The sequence below is a fragment of the Podarcis vaucheri genome (genome assembly GCF_965113315.1).
Source record: "Podarcis vaucheri genome assembly, chromosome: 2".
NCBI lineage: Eukaryota > Metazoa > Chordata > Lepidosauria > Squamata > Lacertidae > Podarcis > Podarcis vaucheri.
The window spans coordinates 119,534,627-119,560,020 of record NC_138760.1 but is presented as its reverse complement, the minus strand read 5'-3'; the positions used below and the strand labels follow the sequence as shown (position 1 = coordinate 119,560,020).

The following is a 25,394-nucleotide window of genomic DNA, read 5'->3' as shown; positions in this document are numbered from 1 at the left end:
ACCCATGAAACAAACTGTACATAACATATCAGACAGGATCCTCACCCCAACTGAAACCAAAGTACTCTCCAAAGGTTTCAACTTTGCAGTCGCCCCGAGACGCATCCCCACGGAAAACATCATATGCGGAGTCGAAGCTAGCCTGACCAAAATCGACCCAGATGAAGCCAATAAAATCAGACTTGAAGTCACCAACATCCTCTGCTCCAGCAAACCACCCAGAAGCAATTTACACAAAGAAGAACAGAAAGCACTCACCAACCTGAGGAAAGACAACAACATAATCATTCTCCCAGCAGACAAAGGCAACGCCACTGTTGTGATGAACACATCGGACTACCAAGCAAAACTATCAAATCTACTCCAAGACCCTACCTACCAACCTATAAAAACAGATCCCACCACCTATCTGGAAAAAACCACCAAATCCAAAATAAAAGCCTCTCCTATCAGTGAAGAAATCCAGCTAAGAATCATCCCCAGAGAAAAATCATCCAGATGCCCCAAACTCTACGGTCTCCCCAAGATACACAAAGAAGGAACACCACTCAGACCAATAGTCAGCTCCATAGGCTCACCTCTACAAAATCTCGCTAAATTTCTCGCTAAGCAACTTCAGCCCTATGCAGAATCCATCGCTTCACACGTTACTAACTCCTTCCAGTTCATAGAAACAATAAAGAAGCAATACCTACATCCCGATGACCTACTTGTGAGCTTCGATGTTGTATCTCTCTTCACTCAAGTGCCCATTAATGAAGCCTTGACAGCCATTCAAAACAAATACAATCCCCCCAAATACATCCTGGACCTGACCAACCACTGCCTAACCAACACGTACTTCATCCACAATGGACAAAGATACAAACAGATAGAAGGAGCACCTATGGGATCACCCCTCTCACCGGTCATCGCAAATTTGTACATGGAACACTTTGAAACCAATGCTTTAGACAAGTCAGAACACAAACCCAAACTTTGGCTCAGATATGTTGACGACACCTTTGTAATTTGGCCACACGGGAAAGAAAAACTAGATAGCTTCCTCACACATCTCAACAGCCTACACCCCAAAATACAATTCACTATGGAAATAGAAGACAACAACCAACTCCCCTTTCTTGACGTCCTAATCTACAAAAAACCTGATGGCTCCCTAGGACACACTATCTACCGGAAAAAAACACACACCAACCGCTACTTACATGCACAATCACACCACCACCCTGCACAAATAAACTCCGTAGCCAAGACTCTCATCTCCAGAACCAAACGCCTGGCTGACAAAGACCACTTGACAACTGAGTTACAGAATCTCTCAAATGTGTTAATCGCCAATGGATACCAGAAAAACAAGGTTACGAAGCTAATCCAAAAAGAAACACCCCCCAAAAACCAAGACACAGAAGAAAACAATGGCATGGCCCTCCTTCCTTATATCAAGGGCACTACAGACAAAATTAGCAAAATCCTCCATAAACACAATATCAAAACAGCCTTCTGCACCAACCAAAAAATAGCCAATATCCTCAGAAACCCAAAAGACAAAATCCAGCTGGAAAACCAAGGGGTCTATGAAATACCCTGCAAAGTCTGCCCAGCCACGTACATTGGACAAACAAACAGACGAATAAATGCACGTATCGCAGAACACAAGAATGCCGTCAAAAAAGAAGAAAAAACTTCCTCTCTTTTCCAACACATGAAAGAAACAGGACACGAAATTAATTTTGCAGATTCCAAATTGCTCTTTAACATGGAACATCACCACAAGAGAATAATCATGGAAGCCATCGAGATAGAGAAACACCCTCACAACATGAACAAGCGTGACGACACGTCCCGCCTGCCAGACATCTGGAAATTAGCCCTCCCCACAAAAACCGACACCAGAACCAGAGGCACACAGAACGCCGTCACCAATCAACCACACCAGACCCAAACCCAGACCCTCTCCACAGACATATTACAGACTCCATCCAGTAGTCAAACTATAGTGGCACCTCCGGATGCTGCACCCCCCTGCAATCCCTACACAGATCTGGCGGGCACTAGGCACAAAATCACAGCTCGCCCCTATACACGAAGCCAAGCCAGAGCACAACTAAATGCAGCACAGCCATCTTCTCAGAAAAACTCTTCACAAGCTCAAGAGGTCAAGACACGAAAGCTTTAGCAACTAATCTACACTTAATGACCCACCCAGGGGTATTCAGAATATCACTCATGAAATCACTCAAGATATCCCTCAAGTAATTAAGGAACAAAAGAAGAAAAGGCACACTAATCTAGGAACTTCCTCTCTGCCCAGAACGTTGGAGGCTATACACCACACCCCTCAACAGTATTTATAGGAACTCAAACACCAGATTCTGCTCTGTTCCAGTAACAAGAAGCCGAAAGCACCAGCCTGAAGATGACGAGTGAGACCTCGTCGAAACGTCGCCCAGACACCCCTACTCTTACACGGGAAGACACCCGAAGACACCAAAACCTGCATTCCTGTACCCGTGAAAATCTACGAAAGCATATATATATATATATATATATATATATATATATATATAAAATAAATGTTCATAAATGTACCAAGCAAACACGTACATAAATATATAAACCACATGTCTGAAGCAGCACAGGAAAGCAGTCCTGGAACCATTTTGGCTCCCAGACTGACCAAATGTTTTCTCTGCAAGGCAGAGGCTTGACAACCATATGTCAGGAGTGCTCTGATGGTGTTTCCTGCTTGGCAGGGGGTTGGACTCGATGGCCCTTGTGGTCTCTTCCAACTCTATGATTCTATGATTCTATGATTCAAAGGAAAAATATGAATGAAAGCGTGGGGTGAGACACAAAAAGCTTTGGGAAGAAATCAGTCCGACATCCGTTCTATTCGCAGAGCACATGGGAGCACTGAGTTATTACCTCACACTCTATTTCATCTTTTTTATTAAAAAAAATCCTCATAGCAACCCTGCAAGGTAGGAAAGTTAGCTTGAGAGGGAATGACTGGTCCAAGGTCCCTTAAGTGAACTTGGACCTTAGTCAGTCCACTTCTAACCATGATACCATACCACACTGGCTCTCTGGTACAAATTCTTAACTGAATAAATTATAAAATCACAGCAGCAAATTCAAACACACATGAAATTCACATACAGAGGCATACATATTTCAAACATGAACTGCAATATTTTCATTGAACCGAGAAGTCCTCGCTCCCTAAACTCCTCCTTGGAACATAAACAGCTGCTTTATACAGAGTTTGACCACTGGTCCATTTGGCCTCAGGGTACAGAGAGGGTCCAAGCCCCACTGAAAGTTGTACAAGGGAATTTTTTTGCTAGGCATTGCTTTTCCTTTTGGCAGTGCTGAAGCCACGAAAGACCCAGCAGAATCCTCTCCTGTGCTGCTCATCAAGGTAGATGAAACGTCAGTCAAAGGACTGGGGGCTTGTGAGCAGACTGAACCCTGATTATGTGCTCACCTGGCTCGGATGGGACAGTGAATTCTGGACAAAGTTGCAGGTGGAGAATTTCTGATACACTCTGTGAATTAAACAGGAAGTTAAAATTTGCTTTCTGGTGCAGTTTCATTCATTCAAGATATCCCCACCACCACCATCTAAAAATATTTCAGCCAACCTGGCTCTTCCCAGCAATTTAGTGCAAATTTCTCCGAATTAACCCATTTATTCTATGCAACGTTGAGACTTTGGGCGAGCAACTTCCCTTACTATGTGATCTACTGTGGAAGGACGTGTGGATCCAGAATTGGCCTCCACAATCACTTACGGACTCATTGTTAAAACCATGTTTATGGAAGACAATCTTACTCGTCTATGAGTGATTGCCAAAGAAGAAGACCTCTGAATATACAGTGGTGCCCCGCAAGACGAATGCCTCGCAATACAAAAAACTCGCTAGACGAAAGTTTTTTCCGTTCGCGATTTGCCTCGCAAGACGAATTTCCCCTATGGGCTTGCTTCGCAAGACGAAAACGTCTCACGACTTTTTTTCTTTGACTAAAAACAAAGACATGTTTTGTTTATAAAGTTAATTTATTTTCCCTTAAATTTTTGAACTGCTCTTTACAGTATGTGTGACTTTAAAGAGCAGTTAATAAACTGTTGTTGTACCAAATTTGGCTTTGTTTGGACTTTTTTTGACCATAGGAACGCATTAATTGATTTTCAATGCATTCCTATGGGATTTCGTGCTTTGCAAGACGAAAAATTCGCTAGACGACAAAAATTGCGGAACGAATTAATTTCGTCTTGCGGGGCACCACTGTACTTCTGCTGGGAATTGCAAGGAGGAGAGGGCTGTTGTGTTCAAGTTCTGCTTGTTGACGTCCCGTCAAGGCATCTGACTGGCCACTGCGAGAACAGGCCGGACTAGATGCGCCACAGGCCAGATCCAGCAGAGATCTCTTCTTATGGCCTGTACGCTTGCGGAGTGGAGAAATGGGTGGGGGTGAAGAACTAACCTGCCGTAATAAAAGGTGCCAACTTACCAGGCTGGTCGTCGTGAGGTTAATCGTTGGCTGGCACAGGGTCTGGTCCCATATGCCCTCGGGTTTATCCTTTCGGATAATCTGCGGAGGTACCGCCCAAAACTTGGAAGGGCAGGAGGGGACGCAGATCTGGAGAGAGGGAAAGGAAGGCAAGAGCACGGAACAAACGCTGGAGGGGTTTGCAAAGATTATTGATTGCTTTGATCTGACAGAATTTCCAGCTGTCACATCTGGAGTCTGGGAGAAGTCAAGGCGCCCACTTCTCACTTTCTTGGTTTCGCCTTCTCTGGCAGTTAGGGTTGCCAACTGTTTACAATGGCCCTACTCTTATTTTATTTTATTTTATTTTATTTATTATTAATGTTGCAATACATATATGAAATCTTTACATAATGATACATATACATTATATTCATAAATTCACATGTTCACATTTCATTATGTACCAACATTTATCCATTTCTTATTTCTTGCCCTGTGTCTTCCCTCCACCTGTGCTTGACTTCCTTGTTATTATTTTAAAACTCCTGAGCCCGCCCACTATTCTTACCTGCGGTGTAGAGCACTGCAATCCGCTCATCGCAGCTGATATGACGTTGAAGCTTGTGGCGCATTTCATAATGTTGAGGTAGAAAACGAAAGGTTTGCCTCTGCAAAACACAGAGAGGGAGAGTGAAACAAACCCAGATTAAATAATTAGAGGATAAGGAGGAGAGGGGAGGCCGTATCTTTTCGTTTCTTTCTTTTTTATTCATTTAAATTTTATTAACATATAAAACACTTACACAATACACATACACAACACACTACCTTATTTTCATAACATAAAACATACCTACTTTATATAATACCTACCTATACAGTGGTACCTTGGGTTTACATATGCTTCAGGTTACATACGCTTCAGGCTACAGACTCCACTAACCCAGAAATAGTACCTTGGGTTAAGAACTTTGCTTCAGGTTGAGAACAGAAATCGTGCTCTGGTGGCGCAGCGGCAGCGGGAGGCCCCATTAGCTAAAGTGGTGCTTCAGGTTAAGAACAGACCTCCAGAACGAATGAAGTTCTTAACCCAAGGTACCACTGTACTGTACATATCAACATACCTACACACCTACCCCACACAGAAACCCACCAAGTGACTTGACTTCCAGCCATTCTTGTTACGCTCCTTTATTTTTCCAACTAGCTTAAACGCATTTCATTATTTCTTTAATCTCTTCTTCTATCTTGACTTTGCTCTCCTTTCACTCTAGTCATTTTCTGGGTTCACTCAATATCTGTCAGAAATTCTATTTTTTCCACATAAATTTTGATGCACTCCTTAAAGATAGCCCACTCCTTATTCACTTTTTGTACCATATCTCCTCTTATCCTCCCTGTTAGTTCGGCAATATGGAAGTATTCCGTGAGGGGAGGCCGTATCTTAGGCAGGGGCAGAGTCAACAATTCAGGGGCCAAGGGCTGAGAGAAACTTTCTTCCCAGGGCAAATGGAAGGGAGGAGCAACGTCCACTGGGCCCGGGGCATGGACAAATGTGGGGTTAAATGCACCCTAGAGTGGTTTAACAATCATAGAACTGTAGAGTTGGAAGGGAACACGAGGGTCATCTAGCCCAACCCCCTGCAAGGCAGGAATCTTTTGGCCAACGTGTGTCTTGAACCCACAACCTTGAGATGAAGAGTCTCATGCTCTACCAACTGAGGTATCCAAGTGCCAATCACTCTTCCCAGGGAGCTCCAAGAACCGCAACTCTATGAGGGAAACAACTCTCAGCACCTTTGACAGAATACAGTTTACAGGATTCTCTAGGGGGAGCCATGATTATTTAAACTGGTATCACGGTGCTTTTAACATATAGTGCAGATGCGGCCAATACTGAAAGTTGGATCATGTACAACCGCCCTGATACCATCAACGAGCTCAAATCATCACAAGTTAGGGATGGAAGGAAATATCTGTTTTAATTCTTGAATTTTCCCATTCTATCTCAAATTCCTTACTTAAAAAAGTAGAGACATCACTTTGACAACAAAGGTCCATATAGTTAAAGCTATGGTTTTCCCAGTAGTGATGTATGGAAGTGAGAGCTGGACCATAAAGAAGGCTGATCGCTGAAGAATTGGTGCTGGAGGAGACTCTTGAGAATCCCATGGACTGCAAGAAGATCAAACCTATCTATTCTTAAGGAAATCAGCCATTAGTGCTCACTGGAAGGACAGGTCCTGAAGTTGAGGCTCCAATACTTTGGCCACCTCATGAGAAGAGAAGACTCCCTGGAAAAGACCCTGATGCTGGGAAAGATGGAGGGCACAAGGAGAAGGGGACGACAGAGGACGAGATGGTTGGACAGTGTTTGCGAAGCTACCAGCATGAGTTCGATCAAACTGCAGGAGGCAGTGGAAGACAGGAGTGCCTGGTGTGCTCTGGTCCATGGGGTCACGAAGAGTCAGCACGACTAAACAACAACAACAACAAATCTCAAATTCCATTCTCCACACTTCCGCAGTGATGTGCAAATTTCTTTTTTCTTTTTTTTAAAAAAGTGTAAATTTTAGTGTGAATTTCTCCTAACAAACGCATTTTTGAGATGCGTTTTTTGACTAGCAAGAGATTTCCCCGTATATAATGCATTTCTGTATGGTATTTAAGTGATACATCATTACGCATCACTTGCATAGCAAAGTTTGGATGAGGGAGAATTCTGAAGGACGGCTATGCTTCCGGGTTCTCATACCGTTTTGGAAAGTGAGCGTTTCATAGATTCACTTTCAAATTTCTGCTCCCAACCCTCCTATCACGAATGCACAGTAAAAAGGATTTCGGGGGGGGGGGAGGTGTTGGGAAACTGTGTACGTGCAGCTACTCACACAGAGTCAATTAAGGTTTGGCAGACAGCCAGAAGGCAATCTGAAGGAGTAAGTCTGCCTGGTGATAACAGAGTCATGGAGACAGCTCCCTGATTGGTCAAGCTCTCTCAAGGGAGTGATAATTAATGGCCTACTAACTGGAATGTGTGAGTTCAGAGGTTCAGAGTTCTGTGTGTCAGTGTAGGAGTTGTGAGTCGTATTAGAGAGAGCTAGCTAAAGATCCATGTTCTGTTCTGTTCCTGTAAATAGTCCACTGTATATAATAAACACCTAACTACAAGTTCCTGGTTCCTACTTTGTCTATCCTGTCTGCAGCCAAGTCGCCAATTGCTTCCATGGATTCTGTGTTTACTCTGCTAGGTCTGCCTAAGGTCCTGCAACTAGTCAGAAAGTTGCGAAACACAAAATAGGTTTTACCAAAAGGAGGTGGGTGCAAGTCATGTAAAGAAAGAGACTGGGAAAAGGACACAGCAAATGCGTAAAATGAAGAAGAAAAAGGTGAAGCAGCGGCTTCGTTGGAAGACTTGACTGTTGACAAAAGGGGAAACACAAATGTTAGAAGGAAGCAAAAACTAAAAACAAGTTAAATCGATGAGGAAAAGGAGGAGGAAGAAAATGGCTCTGCCAGGCCAAGGTACGTTTCTGGCCATGGGTTCCAGTCTTGTGCACTTACTAAACACGCTCCCTGTGACAATGCACCCTTCGCCATTGGTTCCCCCTTCTTTCCCGTGGGTCTCTGTACCTACCGGTTTTCGCCAATTCCGCAATATGCTCCAGTTGAATTCCTGGGATAAATAGCCTGCCGGGGATCACCGTACAGCCAGGCTGGGATTGAGAGGAAACAAAGAATAATAGAAGTGAGGAAAAGCACTCACATTTTTACAGAGGCGCTGTGAGGTGGTGTTGGTTAGGGGTGGACTCAAAGGCGGGACAATGACAAGTGCTATTTTTATAGAAAAGGAGGTGTTGGAACTCACCATGAACACCTCCCTTGTTCTCTTAGAATGGCACCTGAGAGGTGCCAGAACTGAGTTCTGGTGATTTCCAGCTGGAAAAAAAGCCTTGGGACATCCTATTCCATACCCTCCAACATTTTTCCGATGAAAATAGGGACATTCTAAGGAAAAGTGGGACATTCAGAAACCAGGACAGCTTCTGTAAATCCAGGACTGTCCCTGGAAAATAGGGACACTTGGAGGGTCTGTGCCAAGGATCAATACAGTATATTCTTTCAGGTCTCAGGGCATTAGTAAAATACACAGCAAGTTTCTATCTCATAACACTGCAGTTTTTTGTTTTTATGCTGAAGACTCTTACAATTACGGTGTCTGTAAATGGTAAAACGCGTCTTAGCACAAAGGGCAGCACTTTGCAACTTATTTACTTCCGCTGGCACTGAACTGCGATTGTGCCCAAAATCAAGCGTGCAAACGAAAACAACCTGAGTGTTTGATTAATTTCTGCAAGACGGTTTATGACTCTTAAGTTATGTATGTGAGGCAATCGTAACAATAATTCACAAAGGAAACAGTTGAAAAGAAATAAACTAAAAAGCAGATATCAGGGTGAAGGAAGTCAAAACTTTACGTTATTTATATTTATGTGGTGTAAATGTTTAAGTTTTGTTGGTTGTAACTTTTACTCTCATTATCTAATTTTTAATTTCTTTTTATTGCTGTATGTTGTTTTTGTTTTGTTTTTCTGTTTTGTTGTTGTTGATCTGATGTATCACTAAAATCTATTTAAATTTTTTAAAAAAATAGAAGGAAGGAAGAAAACAACCTGAGTGAATTTGGTTCGCATGTCATGTACTGAAGCTGGCAGAGCTTCCAGACAAACTGCGTCTGCCTGGCGAAACAATAGCTCCCAACTCAGTGGCGTAGCGTGGGTTGTCAGCACCCGGGGCAAGGCAAGTAATTTGTGCCCCCTAACCCGTGGATTTGCGCCCCTAACCCGTGGATTTGCGCCCCCTAACCTGTGGATTTGCGCCCCCTAACCCCCAGATGTTGCGCCCGGTGCGGCCGGCCCCCCCTGCACCCCCCACGCTACGCCACTGTCCCAACTTGATTCCACCTTCCTTGCCCTCATCTCCAAGCCCTGTTACTTTTAGCACTACTTACCCAGAATCCCCACCACGATGTAGCCAGCGATGAAAACCATGAAGATAAAACAGCAGATAATGTCAGTACAGCTCCTGGAACAGAAGGACGGCAGAAAGGCATGTATGAATAAATAGCAGAAATGGGGATGGAGGAGTCTGCTCGGACCCCAAAAACACTCACCCTAGGCTCAGCCTTCAGCAACCTCCAGATGTTCTGGACTACAACTCCTATCAGCCCCAGCCAGCTTGAATTACTCTAAACAAGAGAGCCAGTGTGGTGTGGTGGTTAAGAGCGGCAGTCTCGTAATCTGGGGAACCGGGTTTGCGTCTCCGCTCCTCCACATGCAGCTGCTGGGTGACCTTGGGCCAGTCACACTTCTCTGAAGTCTCTCAGCCCCACTCACCTCACAGAGTGCTTGTTGTGGGGGAGGAAGGGAAAGGAGAATGTTAGCCGCTTTGAGACTCCTTAGGGTAGTGATAAAGTGGGATATCAAATCCAAACTCTTCTTCTTCTCTTCTAAATAGGCCATATAAGTGTTGTGCGGTGAAGTTTTCCGTAGGGTTTGGGAAGGAGGAGCCAGGGGAACATTTAAGGGACTACTCTAGTCCCCCTATTCCACTGACCGCACACCACTGGGCCAGAGGAAAATTTTCTTCACATAACTGAGTCATCACTAGGGATATTGGAGAATATAGGCGACGGGAAGCCAAAATCGCCAATGTTCCCATATCCAGAATGTGAATCAGTCCAGGGAATGCAATCAGCATTTGCTCTCCTTTATTTTATCTTCATTTATTTCTTGCATTTATATCTTACCTTTCCCTCCAAGGAGCTCAATGTGGCATACAGTCACACTTTGGTTCTCGAACAGAATCTGTTCCGGAAGTCCGTTTGACTTCTGAAAACTAAGGCGCTCAAGACGTGGCTTCCGATTGGCTACAGGAGCCGCAGAAGCCGTGTCGGACGTTCGACTTCCCAAAAACATTCGCAAACCAGAACGCTCATTACTGGGTTTGCGGCGTTCAGGAGCCAAAACTTTCAAGTTGCAAGGCGTTTGACAACCAAGGTATGACTGTGCACGGTTCTCATCTTCCTTAAAGTGGTACCTCTGGTTACGAATTTAATTTGTTCCAGAGGTCTGTTCTTAACCTGAAACCGTTCTTAACCTGAGGTACCACTTTAGCTAATGGGGCCTCCTGCTGCCGCTGGAACACGATTTCTGTTCTCATCCTGAAGCAACCCGAGGTACTACTTCTGGGTTAGCGGAGTCTGTAATTCAAAGTGTTTGTAACCCGAGGTACCACGGCATTTAATCCCACAGGGTTTCAATCCCCACACAGCGATGAAGTTCACTAGGTGACCTTGGGCCAGTCAGAACTTCTCAGCATAAGCTACCTCACAGGTTTAGTTATAGGTAGGTAGCCGTGTTGGTCTGCCGTAAATAAAAAAAAAATCCTTCCAGTAGCACCTTAGAGACCAACTGAATTTGTTTTTGGCATGAGCTTTCGTGTGCATGCACACTTCAACTTCAGTGTGTGTGCACACGAAAGCTCATACCAACAACAAACTTAGTTGGTCTCTAAGATGCTACTGGAAGGAATTTTTTTATTTTGTTTTGACTACCTCACAGGGTTGTTGTGAGGAAAAAATGAGGAAGGGGAGAACCATGAATGAGCCCCTTGTAGGAAAAGGCAGGATATAAACGCAATCAAATAAACAGATGGGAATTTTTTCAGTTTTATTCACACTTTCCCCTAATTTATGTTTTTTTTTTATAAGCATTGATTGGAAAACAGCATCATAACATTCGGGTAAGGGAGAACTGTGCAAAATGGCTGTGTTTCAGTTCCCGTATTGTTTCAGAAAGGGTCAGTTGGATAGACCTAGCTGCAAATGTAATAATAATAATAATAATCCCACATTCCTAGTCAGGGGTGACGGTAGCTGTCATCTGGCAACATCTGAAGGGCTACAGGTTCCCTGCAGTTGGAACCTAAGCCTGCCCATTCTCCTCTTAGGCCTCCTTGCCTCTCAGCCGCTTTCAAAGACACCACACAAGTACTCCAGATTGCAGCCAATTCACCTGCCCATGCGCAAAGCGTTTCTTACCTATTTTTGATGGGGCCGTGGAAAGTCGGGTCATGTTTCAACTTGTCCCCTGGTGAGAGAGAGATGGGGGTGGGTGAGTAAATAGAGTACAGGAGGAAATATCTACTATGTCCCAGCAAGAAATGTGGAGGCTTTGAAATCATAGAACTGTAGAGTTGGATGGGACTCCCAGGGTTCATCCAGTCCACCCCCTGCAATGCCGGAATCTTTTTGCCCAACGTGGGACTCGAACCCACATCCCTGAGATCCAGAGCCTCATGCTCTACCAACGGAGCCATCCATGGGTTTATATAGGTTTTACTGTTCGGACCCAGAGCCACGGCAAAGCCTTTGGAGCAACTTTCTTTCCCCTCACCATGTCAGTTATAGAAAAGTATTTAATTTTACAATTAACATTTGTAAAACAGCCTGAAGCATTTTTGTTAGGGATTGTAGGGAAAGACCTGCCAAGGAAACTGAAAAACATCTTTATGTACGCGACAACGGCGGCAAGAGTCTTAATAGCACAAGGATGGAAGAACAAGGAAATTCCAACCAAAGAACTGCGGCAAGAGAAATTGATGGACTATGTGGAATTGGCGAAATTGACACACAGACTACGTGATAAGGACAACTGTGACTTTAAAGAAGAATGGGAACCTTTTACAAAGTACTTAAAGAAACAACAAAATGAACTGGAATCCTTGGCAGGTTTTGAATAAACATACACAAACTTTTTATTGGTAACATATAGTGTAATGGGAATTGGGGGTTGCTCATGCGTAAGTTGCCGCCACTCTCGGTGAGGTTGCCTGGATAAACCTTTCCCTGGCTGGACAGTCCTGATTCTGCGTCTGTCTCAGTCACTGGCAGAATCCGTCAGTGGGCGTTTCCTGAACTTCTTCCAACATAAAAGTTCCTTGACGGATAGTCTCCGCCTAGCCTCCCTGCGCGGAAGTCTTCTGCGCAGGGTGGGCGTGGGCAGTGGAGGACCAATGCTCTCCCCGCTGGTCTCTGGCGAAGAGTCCTGGAGCCCTCCCTCCGAAACCCGCCTCTGCCCGCCTTTCTCCCTGGTGTAACGCTGATTTCCTTCCCCGGTCACTTAGTCCCCGCTTTTCCTGCTGGGACCTTCTCCGGCATCGCTCAGGAGCCCTTCCACCACTCCTGACTGCGATGGCAGTTCCCTGACATATAGATAGATAAATTAAGGATCTTTACAATTTTATAAAATGCAGAGAATAATATGTGCTGAAAAACCAGAGAGAGGAGCTGAGGGAAGTCCGGGGAGGGGAGGGTGGGTTTTTCTTTTGGGGAGGAGGGGGGAGAGGGAAAAATGGGGGGGGGGGAATGAGGATGATGTATTTTGGATAAACTGTTACCATATTTTTCGCTCTATTGGATGTACCCGACCATAGGACGCACCATATTTTAGAAGGGGAGAACAAGAAAAAAAATTCTCCCCCTCTCTGCTCAGCACCCCTTCAGCGAAGCGGCAGGAGAAACGGAGCCCCTTCAATTTCTCCTCCCACTTCGCTGAAGGGGCGCTGCGCAGCTCTCCCTCTCTGCTGAAGCCAGGAGAGTCTTGCTCTCCAGGCTTCAGCGAAAGCAACGCGTAGCCTCCGGAGTGCGGAGGGAACGCTCCCTCTGCGCTTCGGAGGCTTCGCATTGCTATCGCTGAAGCCAAGGAGCCTGCATTCACTCCATAGGACACACACACATTTCCCCTTAATTTTTGGAGGGGGGAAAGTGTGTCCTATAGAGCGAAAAATACGGTATGTTGAAATTCTTAATAAAAATATATTTTAAAAAGAAAGAAAAGTATTTCTCAAAAGGTATGAATCCCAATCAGCTGTGCTTTATTCATTGACTGCCTGGCCTTCCCCAAAGGTCCCTCCCAGGGGCTGGAGGCAGCATAACAGCACAGAAGGCAGCCCTAGAGCAGCTTGCAATTCTACAACAAGAGCAGAACTTTAGCAGGCAGCCTGGTTGCACGTAAACTGGAAAACTGGCTCCCTCCTTCGAGGAGAAACTAGCCAAGTTGCCGCAACCAGCTGCTTCCAGAAGGTGGATGTTTTTTTATTCAAGCCAAGGAGCTGCCACTGCCTGGCTGCCGCCCTGCCTCCTGGGCTAGTGGCCGGCCTGTTACACAGTGCAACAGGATGCAACAAAGACTGGTTGGTAAGCAACCACAGCCTTCCCTGAATGTCCAGAGTCCCTTGTGGGTGTACAACCCAGGCAACTCGAGAAGCGTCTTCTCCAGATTATATACTTGCCTTATTTCCCCCAGTGTCAAATTGCCATGCAAATATGGCCCGGTGGAAGGATTGCTTCCTTCCGCCTCACTGGGAGCGTGATCTTTTTATTCAAACTAAGGCCCGGGGGCCGGATCCGGCCCAATTGCCTTCTAAATCCGGCCCGCGGACGATCCGGGAATCAGCGTGTTTTTACATGAGTAGAATGTGTCCTTTTATTTAAAATGCACCTCTGGGTTATTTGTGAGGCAAAGGAATTGGTTCATTATTATTTTTTTCAAAATACAGTTTCGGGTTGTGAATGTGATCCGTGCGGGATGCACGTCTGCGCACGCACGGGTTGCGATTCGGCGCTTCTGCGCATGTGCAAAGCGTGATTTAGTGCTTCTGTGAATGTGCGACCACCGAAACCCGGAAGTAACCCGTTCTGGTACTTCTGGTTTTCAGCGGTCTGCAGCCCCCAAAAAACCCAAGCGGCTGAAGCGCCTGTAAGCAGAGGTATGACTGTATAGTCTGGCCCCTCACAAGGACCAACCCCCTGCTGGAAAAGTTTGCTGTGTTCTCATTTCATATTTTTGTGTTGTGAACTGCCCTGGGATCTTTGGATGAAAGGTGTTATACGAATGTAATAAATAAATAATAGTAATAAAATCCACCTCCCTCCCCAAGCATTCAGGAATCCCTCAGTTTCTATAAGGGGTCAGCAAACCTTTCCAGCAGGGGGCTGGTCTACTGTCCCTTAGACCTTGTGGGGGGCCAGACTATATTTTTTGTGGGGGAAATGATGCAAGAGTACCACGAGCCCTGGTGGCTGCTTACCTGTGTCTTGCGAGCAGCAGGGGCTGGCAGCGGCGGAGGGACGATGAGTGGTGCACGAAAGGGCTCTGGAGAGGGGCTGCTTAAAATGGCCACCGCTCAAGCGCTGCTGCTACTGGCACCAACAAAGCCCAGCCCCCTTCCTCCTCTAGTGTCTTCCACTGCCTCCCGCAGTTTGGTCAAACTCATGCTGGTAGCTTCGAGAAAACTGTCCAACCATCTCGTCCTGTCGTCCCCTTCTCCTTGTGCCCTCCATCTTTCCCAACATCAGGGTCTTTTCCGGGGAGTCTTCTCTTCTCACGAGGTGGCCAAAGTATTGGAGCCTCAGCTTCACGGATACCCACCCCTAATCTGCAGGGAAGTATTTTCACAGCCAAGCCAAACCTCACTGGGAATGATCCAGTTGCCTGTAGGAAACTCAAGAAGGACCCTAGCACGAGAGCACCCTACCTGCCTGAGGTTTCCAGCAAGTGGTGTTCACAGACGTTACTGCCTCGGACTGTGGAGGTAGAGAAAAGCCTTCATGGCTATTATTCATTGACAGCTATATCCTCTGAGAAAGACCCAGGGCCTGGAATTGTCCGGTCTCCTAAGTAGATGGAGCAGAATTTGGAGCATGCCCGTCACTTGGATGAGTTCAATGGCAGCGCTGATAGCGAAGCTATTAGACTCAATTACCAAGAGATAAGCGAGGGAGAGCTGTAAAACTCAAACCAGGAAATAGCCACTGTAACCTGAGCCACGGAGGGCATCAGGCGCAAGAAAAGACTATAGCAGCCGCCGATGTGGAATACAAAAACATCACTGAAAACAAGCTTCTTCCCCGGAATGACATCAACCCTCAGGTATTGGCTGAGCACCTGGGTTCTTTTGCATATAGCACACACACCTGGGCATTTTCATTTTGGCACTGTGCCAAACTTGGAAGCTGATACCCACATGCAAACGTTCAATGCTCCAGTCGCATCTTGCCATCCACAAATCACCTGCAAGGACTGCCGCCAGTGTTGTCCCCTTAACCCAGGGGTCAGCAAACTTTTTCAGCAGAGAGCCGGTCCACTGTCCCTCAGACCTTGTTGGGGACCAGACTGTATTTTGAAAAAATAATTCCTATGCCCCACAAATAACCCAGAGATTTGTTGTTGTTTTGTTGTTTAGTTGTGTCCGACTTTTCGTGACCCCATGGACCAGAGCACGCTAGGCACTCCTGTCTTCCACTGCCTCCCACAGTTTGGTCAAACTCATGCTGGTAGCTTCAAGAACACCATCCAACCATCTCGTCCTCTGTCGTCCCCTTCTCCTTGTGCCCTCCATCTTTCCCAACATCAGGGTCTTTTCCAGGGAGTCTTCTCTTCTCATGAGGTGGCCAAAGTATTGGAGCCTCAGCTTCAGGATCTGTCCTTCCTGTGAGCACTCAGGGCTGATTTCCTTCAGAATGGATAGGTTTGATCTTCTTGCAGTCCATGGGACTCTCAAGAGTCTCCTCCAGCACCAGAATTCAAAAGCATCAATTCTTCGGCGATCAGCCTTCTTTATGGTCCAGCTCTCACTTCCATTCATCACTACTGGGAAAACCAAAGCTTTAACTATACGGACCTTTGTTGGCAAGGTGATGTCCCTAACCCATTGATGCATTTTAAATAAAAGGGCACATTCTACTCAGGTAAAAACACGCTGATTCCTGGACTGTCGGCTGGCTGGATTGAGAAGGCGATTAGGCCAGATCCGGCCCCCGGGCCTTAGTTTGCCTACCCACACCTTAACCTCTCTGCAGCATAAGAAAAGGACGACTCCCTGAGCTCTCAATAGGTGTGGAGTTATATTCATTTATTTTAACTGGTTTGCTAATACACTTTTCAAGGGCCATAGCCCTCCCCAAGACAGATCGCAACACATAAAAACATCACTGATAAATACGAGAAGCTCCAACATCAAAACCATCGGCTAAGGAAACGTGGGAAGCTGCTTTATACCGAGTCAGACCATTGCTCAGTATCGCCTGCACTGGCTGGCAGCAGCTCTCCAGGGTTTCAGGCGCCGAGGTTTTCTCCAGCCATAGCTGGAGGCGCCGGGGATCAAAACAGGGGCCTTCCCACATACAACAATAAAATAAAATAAATAAATGCCATGGGAAGCCTTCCATGCGATTCTCAGTTCAGCCTTCGTGGTTATATGCCTGGTATGAGGTTCTCCTATTAGGAGCTACACGGCTACACTTTGGATGAAGGGACATTTCTAGGCAGCCTTTGGGTAGGTCCGCATTAGTAATAAATAAATAAATAAATAAATAATTCATTACTTATACCTCGCCTATCTGGCTGGTCCTCCCCAGCCACTCTGGGCAATTCCCAACATAATAAAAACACGATAAAAACTTCGCTAAACAGTGCTGCCTTCAGATGTCTTCTAAAGGTCAGATAGTTGTTTATTTCCTTGACATCTAATGGGAGGGCGTTCCACAGGACAGGCGTCACTACCAAGAAGGCCCTCTGCCTGCTTCCCTGTAACTTGGCTTCTCGCAGTGAGGGAACCGCCAGGAGGCCCTTGGAGCTGGACCTCAGTGTCCGGGCTGAACGATGGGGGTGGAGACGCTCCTTCAGGTATACTGGACCGAGGCCGTTTAGGGCTTTAAAGGTCAGCACCAATGCTTTGAATTGTGCTCGGAAACGTACTGGGAACCAATGTAGGTCTTTCAGGACCGGTGTTGTATTAGGGCTGCGGTGTCCAAACTTTTTTCAAAGAGGGCCGGATTTGATCAAGTGAAGGGCCGTGAGGGCCGGCCAAAGGGCCAACCACAATTTTTGAGCTTTTTTTTATGATTGACGTTGTTGAGCTTTTTAGGGTTGAGGGTTTTTTTAGGATTTTACCGCAGGAAATAAACTGCCACAGGGGCCGGATTAAACTGACCAGAGAGCTGGATTAGGCCCCCGAAACGGACTTTGGACATGCCTGTGTTAGGGCTTGCTCACACACACACACACACACACACACACACACACACAGTAGCCGCAATCTGTAGTAATCCTTTGCAAAGAGGTAAAGGGCTCCTTCCCTCATGGTAAACACAGAAGCGGGGAGGTTCTCTTCACAGAAAGCGCATAAGGGAAAAGAGTTGCCTCCACCCAGGAAGCATAGAAGGAAATCCCACAAATCTCTCACAAGGAGATTTGAACACTTTGAAGCCAAAATCCGGGACGCCATCTTCCCAGACGCCATGTTTTGATTTTTTTTAAATCACAAGATAAACAAAGAGTCAATTCCAACTTGCACGGTGTGGTTTACTGCCAGTTTCCTTCTGAGCCCCACCCCATGCTGACTTTAAGGGCAGCCCCACATGTGGCATGTTGTAGTAGTCAATACAGGCAGGATCGGATTGTAAGCCCCACCAATTCAAGCCCTCCCCCTTCCCCCCCAAGACTTACCCCTTGACCTGCAATTGCCCTGCGCAACTCCAGCACACTGCATTTACCATATAAAGGTAAAGGTAAAGGTACCCCTGCCCGAACGGGCCAGTCTTGACAGACTGTGGGGTTTGTGCGCCCATCTCACATCTATTGGCCGGGGGCCAGCGCTGTCCGGGGACACTTCCGGGTCACGTGGCCAGCGTGACATCGCTGCTCTGGCGAGCCAGAGCCGCACACGGAACGCCGTTTACCTTCCCGCTGGTAAGCGGTACCTATTTATCTACTTGCCCCCGGGGGTGCTTTCGAACTGCTAGGTGGGCAGGCGCTGGGACCGAGCAGCGGGAGCGCACCCCGCCGCGGGGATTCAAACCGCCGACCTTTCGATCGGCAAGCCCTAGGCGTTGAGGCTTTAGCCCACAGCGCCACCCGCGTCCCGCATTTACCATATAGATCATAGTAATTACTATGATCTATATGCATTTACCATATAGATCATAGTAATTACAAGGCGGCAAGAGGAATGCTATGGGCGGTCATTAGTTTGCTGTTGACTGCGAGTGCATAAAATGAATGGGTACAGCAGGGCAATGAGCGTTCCAGGCTTTCCCTAGAGAGGAAGGCTTTCCCTCTGCAGGCTGCTCAGCATGGGAAACACTCAGATTTCTAGTCCGACAAGTTTGGCCGCTCTACAAATCAAGGGCCAATACCTGGTCACCGGGGCATAGATGAAGCCCGGTTCAGCTAAGGACTAAACGCTAGGTTTGTACATTGTAAAGTTCCTCAACTGCTTAACTTGTTGTTGATTAGTCGTTTAGTCGTGTCCGACTTTTCGTGACCCCATGGACCAGATCATGCCAGGCACTCCTGTCTTCCACTGCCTCCCGCAGTTTGGTCAGACTCATGTTTGTAGCTTCGAGAACACTGTCCAACCATCTCGTCCTCTGTCGTCCCCTTCTCCTTGTGCCCTCCATCTTTCCCAACATCAGGGTCTTTTCCAGGGAGTCTTCTCTTCTCATGAGGTGGCCAAAGTATTGGAGCCTCAGCTTCACGATCTGTCCTTCCAGTGAGCACTCAGGGCTGATTTCCTTCAGAATGGATAACTTAGAATGCTTAACTTAGATGACTTAAAAAAGGGAGTGTCCAGATTCGTGAAGGATTGAACGCATTCATTCAAGAAAAGCGGGGACATATACAGTGGTACCTCAGGTTACATACGCTTCAGGTTACATACGCTTCAGGTTACAGACTCCACTAACCCAGAAATAGTGCTTCAGGTTAAGAACTTTGCTTCAGGGTGAGAACAGAAATTGTTCTCTGGCGGCGCGGCGGCAGCAGGAGGCCCCGAGGTACCACTGTATGGGTAGGGATGCCATAGTCTGAAGAGCAAAAAAAGAGGACACATTCGCCAACTTCTACTTTTAACTATGGATCGCTATGACTACTCTCCTTTTACATGCGCATGAAAAACAGGATGCGTCCTGGGAAAAGAGGACATGGGGCAGCCCTAAATTAGCTCCAGGGCACAGATGATAAATCAAGATGGCGGCTACACTCACCTCCCTGCTGCTGGGGTCCTCTGCTTTGAAGGCCCCTGACCTTCAAACCTACATCTGTCCCTGAGCAGTTTTAAATGGCTGCCTTGAGGGATGCTCAAGTGTTTTATGGCTGGGGAGTGCTTCCCTAAGGTCCGAAGGCCATTCACAGTAATGAAGCCTCACCCTGAACAGTTCTGGAGAGAAAGAGATGAAGAAACATCCTTTGCTTTCAGGCCAGAATTGCTCTGGGCTTGTCCTCAGGACGTTGGTGGCAGGAGGAGCAGCATACATTCGGATGGTTAGGGTCTGCATAATCCAGTTTATGACAAGAGATATAACTTTCAGGAAAACCTCTCTCAAGCCATAACGCCATCAACTTTCATGGAACCATGGAACCCAACGGTGAGTGCAAAAGTAGACTGGGACTTGTTTTTAGATCTCTGCGCAATTGGCGGTCCATCGCCAAGGGGTTCTGCTTCCTGGACATTTAACAAAAGCAACAAGAAAAAGACACCATTTCCTCTCAACTCACAGCTGCATCCGCCAAACACGTTTCGCTTAAGAGTAGGCCTACTTAAATTAATGTGCCCAAGTTGGTCATATCATACAGTGGTGACTGATAAGTGAAAAGGCAGCAGAACCAACAGGAGACCCTCTCTATTTTCCAGTTTCTGGTTTTATCCCGCTTTTCCTTAAAGGTAAAGGGACCCCTGACCATTAGGTCCAGTCGCGGATGACTCTGGGGTTGTGGCGTTCATCTCGCTTTATTGGCCGAGGGAGCCGGCGTACAGCTTCCGGGTCATGTGGCCAGCATGACTAAGCCACTTCTGGCGAACCAGAGCAGCGCATGGAAATGCCATTTACCTTCCCACCAGAGTGGTACCTATTTATCTACTTGCACTTTGAAGTGCTTTCGAACTGCTAGGTTGGCAGGAGCAGGGACCGAGCGACGGGAGCTCACCCTGTCATGGGGATTCAAACCGCCGACCTTCTGATCAGCAAGTCCTAGGCTCTGTGGTTTAACCCACAGTGTCCCCCACTTTTCCTTAGGACATCCCTTATTGTCATGAAAGAAATGTTGGAGGGTGTGGGGTTATGCAACCCCAGAGTCAAGGAGATAAGTAACTATACAACCTTTGGAAGACAACTGAAGGCTGTACAGGGAAGTTTTCTTTTTATGTTTAATGTTTTTATTATGTTTTTATATATGTTGGAAGCTGCCCAGAATGACTGGAGACAACCCAGTCAGATGAACTGGGTACAAATAATAAAATGATTATTGTTGTTATAAGAATTTTAAGGTCTCAAATATAGAAGATTCATAAATGCACACATATGAAAATATATGAACCATGTTTCTGAAATGGTATGGGAGAGCAATCCTGAAGCCATTTTGACTATCCCAACAACCTCAAATATTCCTCTGCAGTAAGGGAAGAAAATGGGGAAAGTCTTCCCATTGTCATTTTGGTGGCAAATCCTGTCGTAAGGGCGTGTATTTGTGTATGAATAGGGTGAGCCTGTGACCTGGATTCAGGAACTAAAGTATTAACTATCACAAAAGAATGGCCAGACTGCCCAGGTAATGCAACCAGTGACTATTATCAGGTATCCTGGCAAATAGGATTTCAGCTGTAGACTGCCTCCTTCTGTTACGTATGTATGATTTTTTTTGGAGGGGGGTCTTGGGCTACAGGGTGGGCAATTTCAAAAGCCTATATAGGGGCTTGCACACCATTTTTCAGGGTTCTCCTCCCTCCTTCAAAGGGTGAGTGGGGACCCTGTTGCAACAGTTCCTTTAATAAAGATCAGGCTTACTAGCCGCTTTGCTTCTCAATCTATTCTGGTTGGCCTATGTTATTTCTCATACCAATAGGGAACCCACTTAAGGACTCTACAGTGGTACCTTAGGTTAAGAACTTAATTCATTCCGGAGGTCCGTTCTTAACCTGAAACTGTTCTTAACCTGAGGTACCACTTTAGCTAATGGGGCCTCCTGTGGCCGCGGCAGGATTTCTGTTCTCATCCTGAGGTAAAGTTCTTAACCTGAGGTACCACTTTCGGGTTAGCAGAGTCTGTAACCTGAAGCGTTTGTAACCCAAGGTACCACTGCATATGTGCTCTGGAATACTCCATAAGGGAAATGGAGTAGTTTTGCTTATAACATTGTTATTATGGAATGCGTCCCTATTGTCATTGGATAAATGTTGGGCCATAAAGAAGGCTGATTGCCGAAGAATTGATGCTTTTGAATTCTGGTGCTGGAGGAGACTCTTGAGAGTCCCATGGACTGCAAGAAGATCAAATCTCTCCATTCTGAAGGAAATCAGCCCTGAGTGCTCACTGGAAGGACAGATCCTGAAGCTGAGGCTCCAATACTTTGGCCACCTCATGAGAAGAGAAGACTCCCTGGAAAAGACCCTGATGTTGGGAAAGATGGAGGGCGCAAGGAGAAGGGGATGACAGAGGGCGAGATGGTTGGACAGTGTTCTTGAAGCTACCAGCATGAGTTTGACCAAACTGCGGGAGACAGTGGAAGACAGGAGTGCCTGGCGTGCTCTGGTCCATGGGGTCACGAAGAGTCGGACACAACTAAATGACTAAACAACAACAACAAATGTTGGAGGGTATGCAACAGTGGCTGGAGCCAGAGCCATTGCCAGGTCAGAGCCAACTCCTTATTCCGCCTCCACTGTCCCCTTGAACACTTGGCTTTTCCCCTTGCGGAACTCAGCAGGGAGGACAATGGAAGGATAGAAAAGCATTAAATAAACAAGTGTGAGGACACCAAGCGGAAACAGTGTAGTACACCTTTAAAAAAGCCTTGGGTTTCCTCATACCAAACCGCTCTGGCCATGCATCTGACTGGCAATGTTTCCCCATAAGAACCACAAAAGCAATGAACCAATTCCTTCCTGCTTGCTTCTGCATTTATTTAAGTACAGCATTTGCTTAGGGTGTCTTCACAGTTTCAGGTATTTTGCAGGAGCGAGCCAAGCGCACACAGGAGGTTTAAGTTGGTGCATTTAAAGCACTCTATCCCTCTAGTGAAACAAATCCCCCCAAAAGTGCAAAAGGTAGACTTTTTGCAGTTTGGAACATGGCAGGGAAATCCACTGTGAAGTGTGGAACAGGTGAATGAGTAGCAAGGAGATGCGTGAATGCTCCTTGCCATATAACCGCCCTGTGAACAAACTGGAACGAATGCTCAACAAAGGCTGTGTATCATCGCGGCACCGCATAAGCTTTGTGCAAGCCAATCAGGAGGAATGCTAAATAATTGAATTGTCAGGAGGAGGAGGAGACCTGAAGCTTCCCGTTCATTGATGGAGATGTGGCAGGTGCAAATCGCCATGTTACCCCGGTGTGTTTTGTGTCTGGGTTGCAAGAAAGGTGAAGTCCCTCTATTTTTAATGGGCGATATTTTATTCTGAGGCATTCTGTTCCCAAAGGTCCAGAGATTCAGAGCTATAAAACTTAACTCTAAATAACATGGGGCACAATAAAGAAGAAGGTACCTCTGAGCCCGTGCAGAGTCTCTACCTCATCTCACTGAGAGATCACAGCTGGTCATCATATTTCAGGTTTTCAGAATAGTGGGGGGGGGGAGAGAGGGAGAAATTTCTCCCAATATAAGTACTCAGGTGTCACCTAGTGAAGTTGTTTGTCAGTAGATTTGAGGAGGACATAAAATAAGGGTGGTTTTTTCCACACAGTGCAAAAATTCCTGTGGAACTCACTGCCACAAGCTGTGGCAATGACTACTGCCTTTTGGCAACTTAACCCCTATCAATAAAGCTCCAGAGAGAAACTGGAGAAACTACCATCTACAGAAACACCGGAATTCCCTGCCTTTTGATATCTGGCGGGCATCTTCACTGTACGCTTTTCAGTACCTGCTTAAAACAACTTAGCCCATATATTATTATTTTATTATCATTTTTATTCACTGTTTTTTAAAAATTTAATTTGTATCCTGTCCTTCATCCGAAGATCTCAGTGTGGTTCACAACAGCAAAATTCGACATGAGAATCCAAAATAAATAATAAAACAAAAACAAACCATGTTGACACGTTTTAATCTCCTTTTTTGTTCATTGCTGGTTTTAATTGCTCTTCAAATGTTTTTAAACTGCTTGTTTTCAACTGCTTTTTGTTGATAACACCAATATTTCTGGTAAACTAACCGGAAGTATTTGTTACGTTCCAGCATGTATATACATGTAGTTAAATAAAACAAAAATCAAAGCTAGCTTATCTTGTGCTTCCATTTAAAGAGAGTTTTGTTCCCTGAAGCAGGAAACTGCCCTTTCTATAATAACCTTGACTGACTTTATAGTTTGCCAGCGAAAGGCTGCTGCACTTCCTTGTCTCAGTCTGGACTGAGGTGAGCAAATATCCGCCTTATTCACCTTTTAGATCTTGTTCAGCTACACACCCTCCTGGATAAACACTCCAGCCTTTTGCCTTAGGACCACTGCCTGCCCCAACCCCCCCCCACAAGATCCAGGATACCACCCCTCCCCCGAGAGTCATTTAGTCCAACCCCATCTTTTACCCAGTGCAGAACTCGAACCCACAACCCTGAGATTAAGAGTCTCATGCTCTGCCGAATGAAAGATTTAAAGGCCTCTAAAGTTACTTTACAGCAGGGGTCAGCAACCCTTTTCAGCCGTGGGTCGGTCCACCATCCCTCAGACCATGTGGTGGGCCGGACTATATTTTGAAAATAATAATAATAATGAACAAATTCCTATGCCCCACAAATAACCCAGAGGTGCATTTTAAATAAAAGGACACATTCTACTCATGTAAAATGCTGGTTCCCGGACCGTCCACGGGCCAGATTGAGAAGGCAAATGGGCCGCATCCAGCCCCCGGGCCTTAGGTTGCCTATCCCCGCTTTACAGGATGAGTAAAACACTTTGCAGGAAAAGTGCAAGATAACCATTGCTGGGATGTAACCCTCACCCGAACCTCCACCACAAACCTACCAGGATGGATTGCTCAGCAAACAGGTCTTTTGGAAGTTCCCCAAAATTCCTCCAGACTGGCAGCCTTTCTCAACCTGTGGGTCCCCAGATATTGTTGAACTACAACTCCCATCACCCCTAGCTAGCAAGGCCAGAGCTCAGGGATTATGGGAGTTGTAGTCCAACTACATCTGGGTCCCACAAGTTGAGTACCGCTGCTCCAGAGGAAAGAAAGGAAAGACACACAAGGAGGGAGAGATGCTAGCATTATGCCCTATGCCTCCTCCCCCCCCCCCACGGCTCTTGGCCTATTCTCTGAACTCTGATCCCAAGACGACGACCAAAAGTTAGGAAGATATATAAATGATTCCTTCAAAATGACTCTCCTGTTTATTGTTTGCCTGCTTACATTCAGAGTGAGCTGTCCACTCTCTCACTTCCTGGTTTCCTCCTTCCAAGTGACAACGGAAAGACCTGCATTTCTCCACCAAAATATTAGTGTTTGCCAAGGGGGTGTTTGCCAAAATGTACCCAAAATCATTATTCATAGGAATGGCTATGCTGCCCTCACACTATAAATTCCAAGGACGGTTTCGAGGAAGGGAAAGCTATGATAGAGGCATTTGTGGAATCCAGGATCAGGAAGGAGCCTGAAGTGGATAACTTCAACTCGCAATATTGTGTAAGTGTTTTACAGCCAGTAACCACGCAACTGGTGTTAAACGTTTAGCTATTATGCCTTGAAACAACTTATGACGTAGACTGTTGATTTCCTGGAATAGCTGTTTATTTGCTAATTTTATACACACAGCCTGACACTCTACTCTCTTTTCATTAAC

The 25,394-nt window shown here is 46.1% G+C and overlaps 2 protein-coding genes across 3 annotated transcripts in view; both read right to left on the bottom strand.

Moving 5' to 3' along the window:
• The window catches only part of ZBTB12 (zinc finger and BTB domain containing 12), a 107,314-nt gene that overhangs the window by 11,265 nt on the left and 70,655 nt on the right, over window positions 1–25,394 (bottom strand). The window lies entirely within an intron of this gene.
• SLC44A4 (solute carrier family 44 member 4) overlaps window positions 1–25,394 on the bottom strand; it is a 61,994-nt gene that overhangs the window by 32,422 nt on the left and 4,178 nt on the right. The window contains exons 2-7 of the mRNA XM_082209669.1: window positions 11,597–11,645; window positions 9,506–9,579; window positions 8,132–8,210; window positions 5,066–5,165; window positions 4,516–4,644; window positions 3,488–3,548 (exon numbers count right to left, since the gene is read on the bottom strand). Coding sequence (XP_082065795.1) covers window positions 3,488–3,548; window positions 4,516–4,644; window positions 5,066–5,165; window positions 8,132–8,210; window positions 9,506–9,579; window positions 11,597–11,645 — 492 coding nt within the window. The remainder of the gene's footprint in view (window positions 1–3,487; window positions 3,549–4,515; window positions 4,645–5,065; window positions 5,166–8,131; window positions 8,211–9,505; window positions 9,580–11,596; window positions 11,646–25,394) is intronic.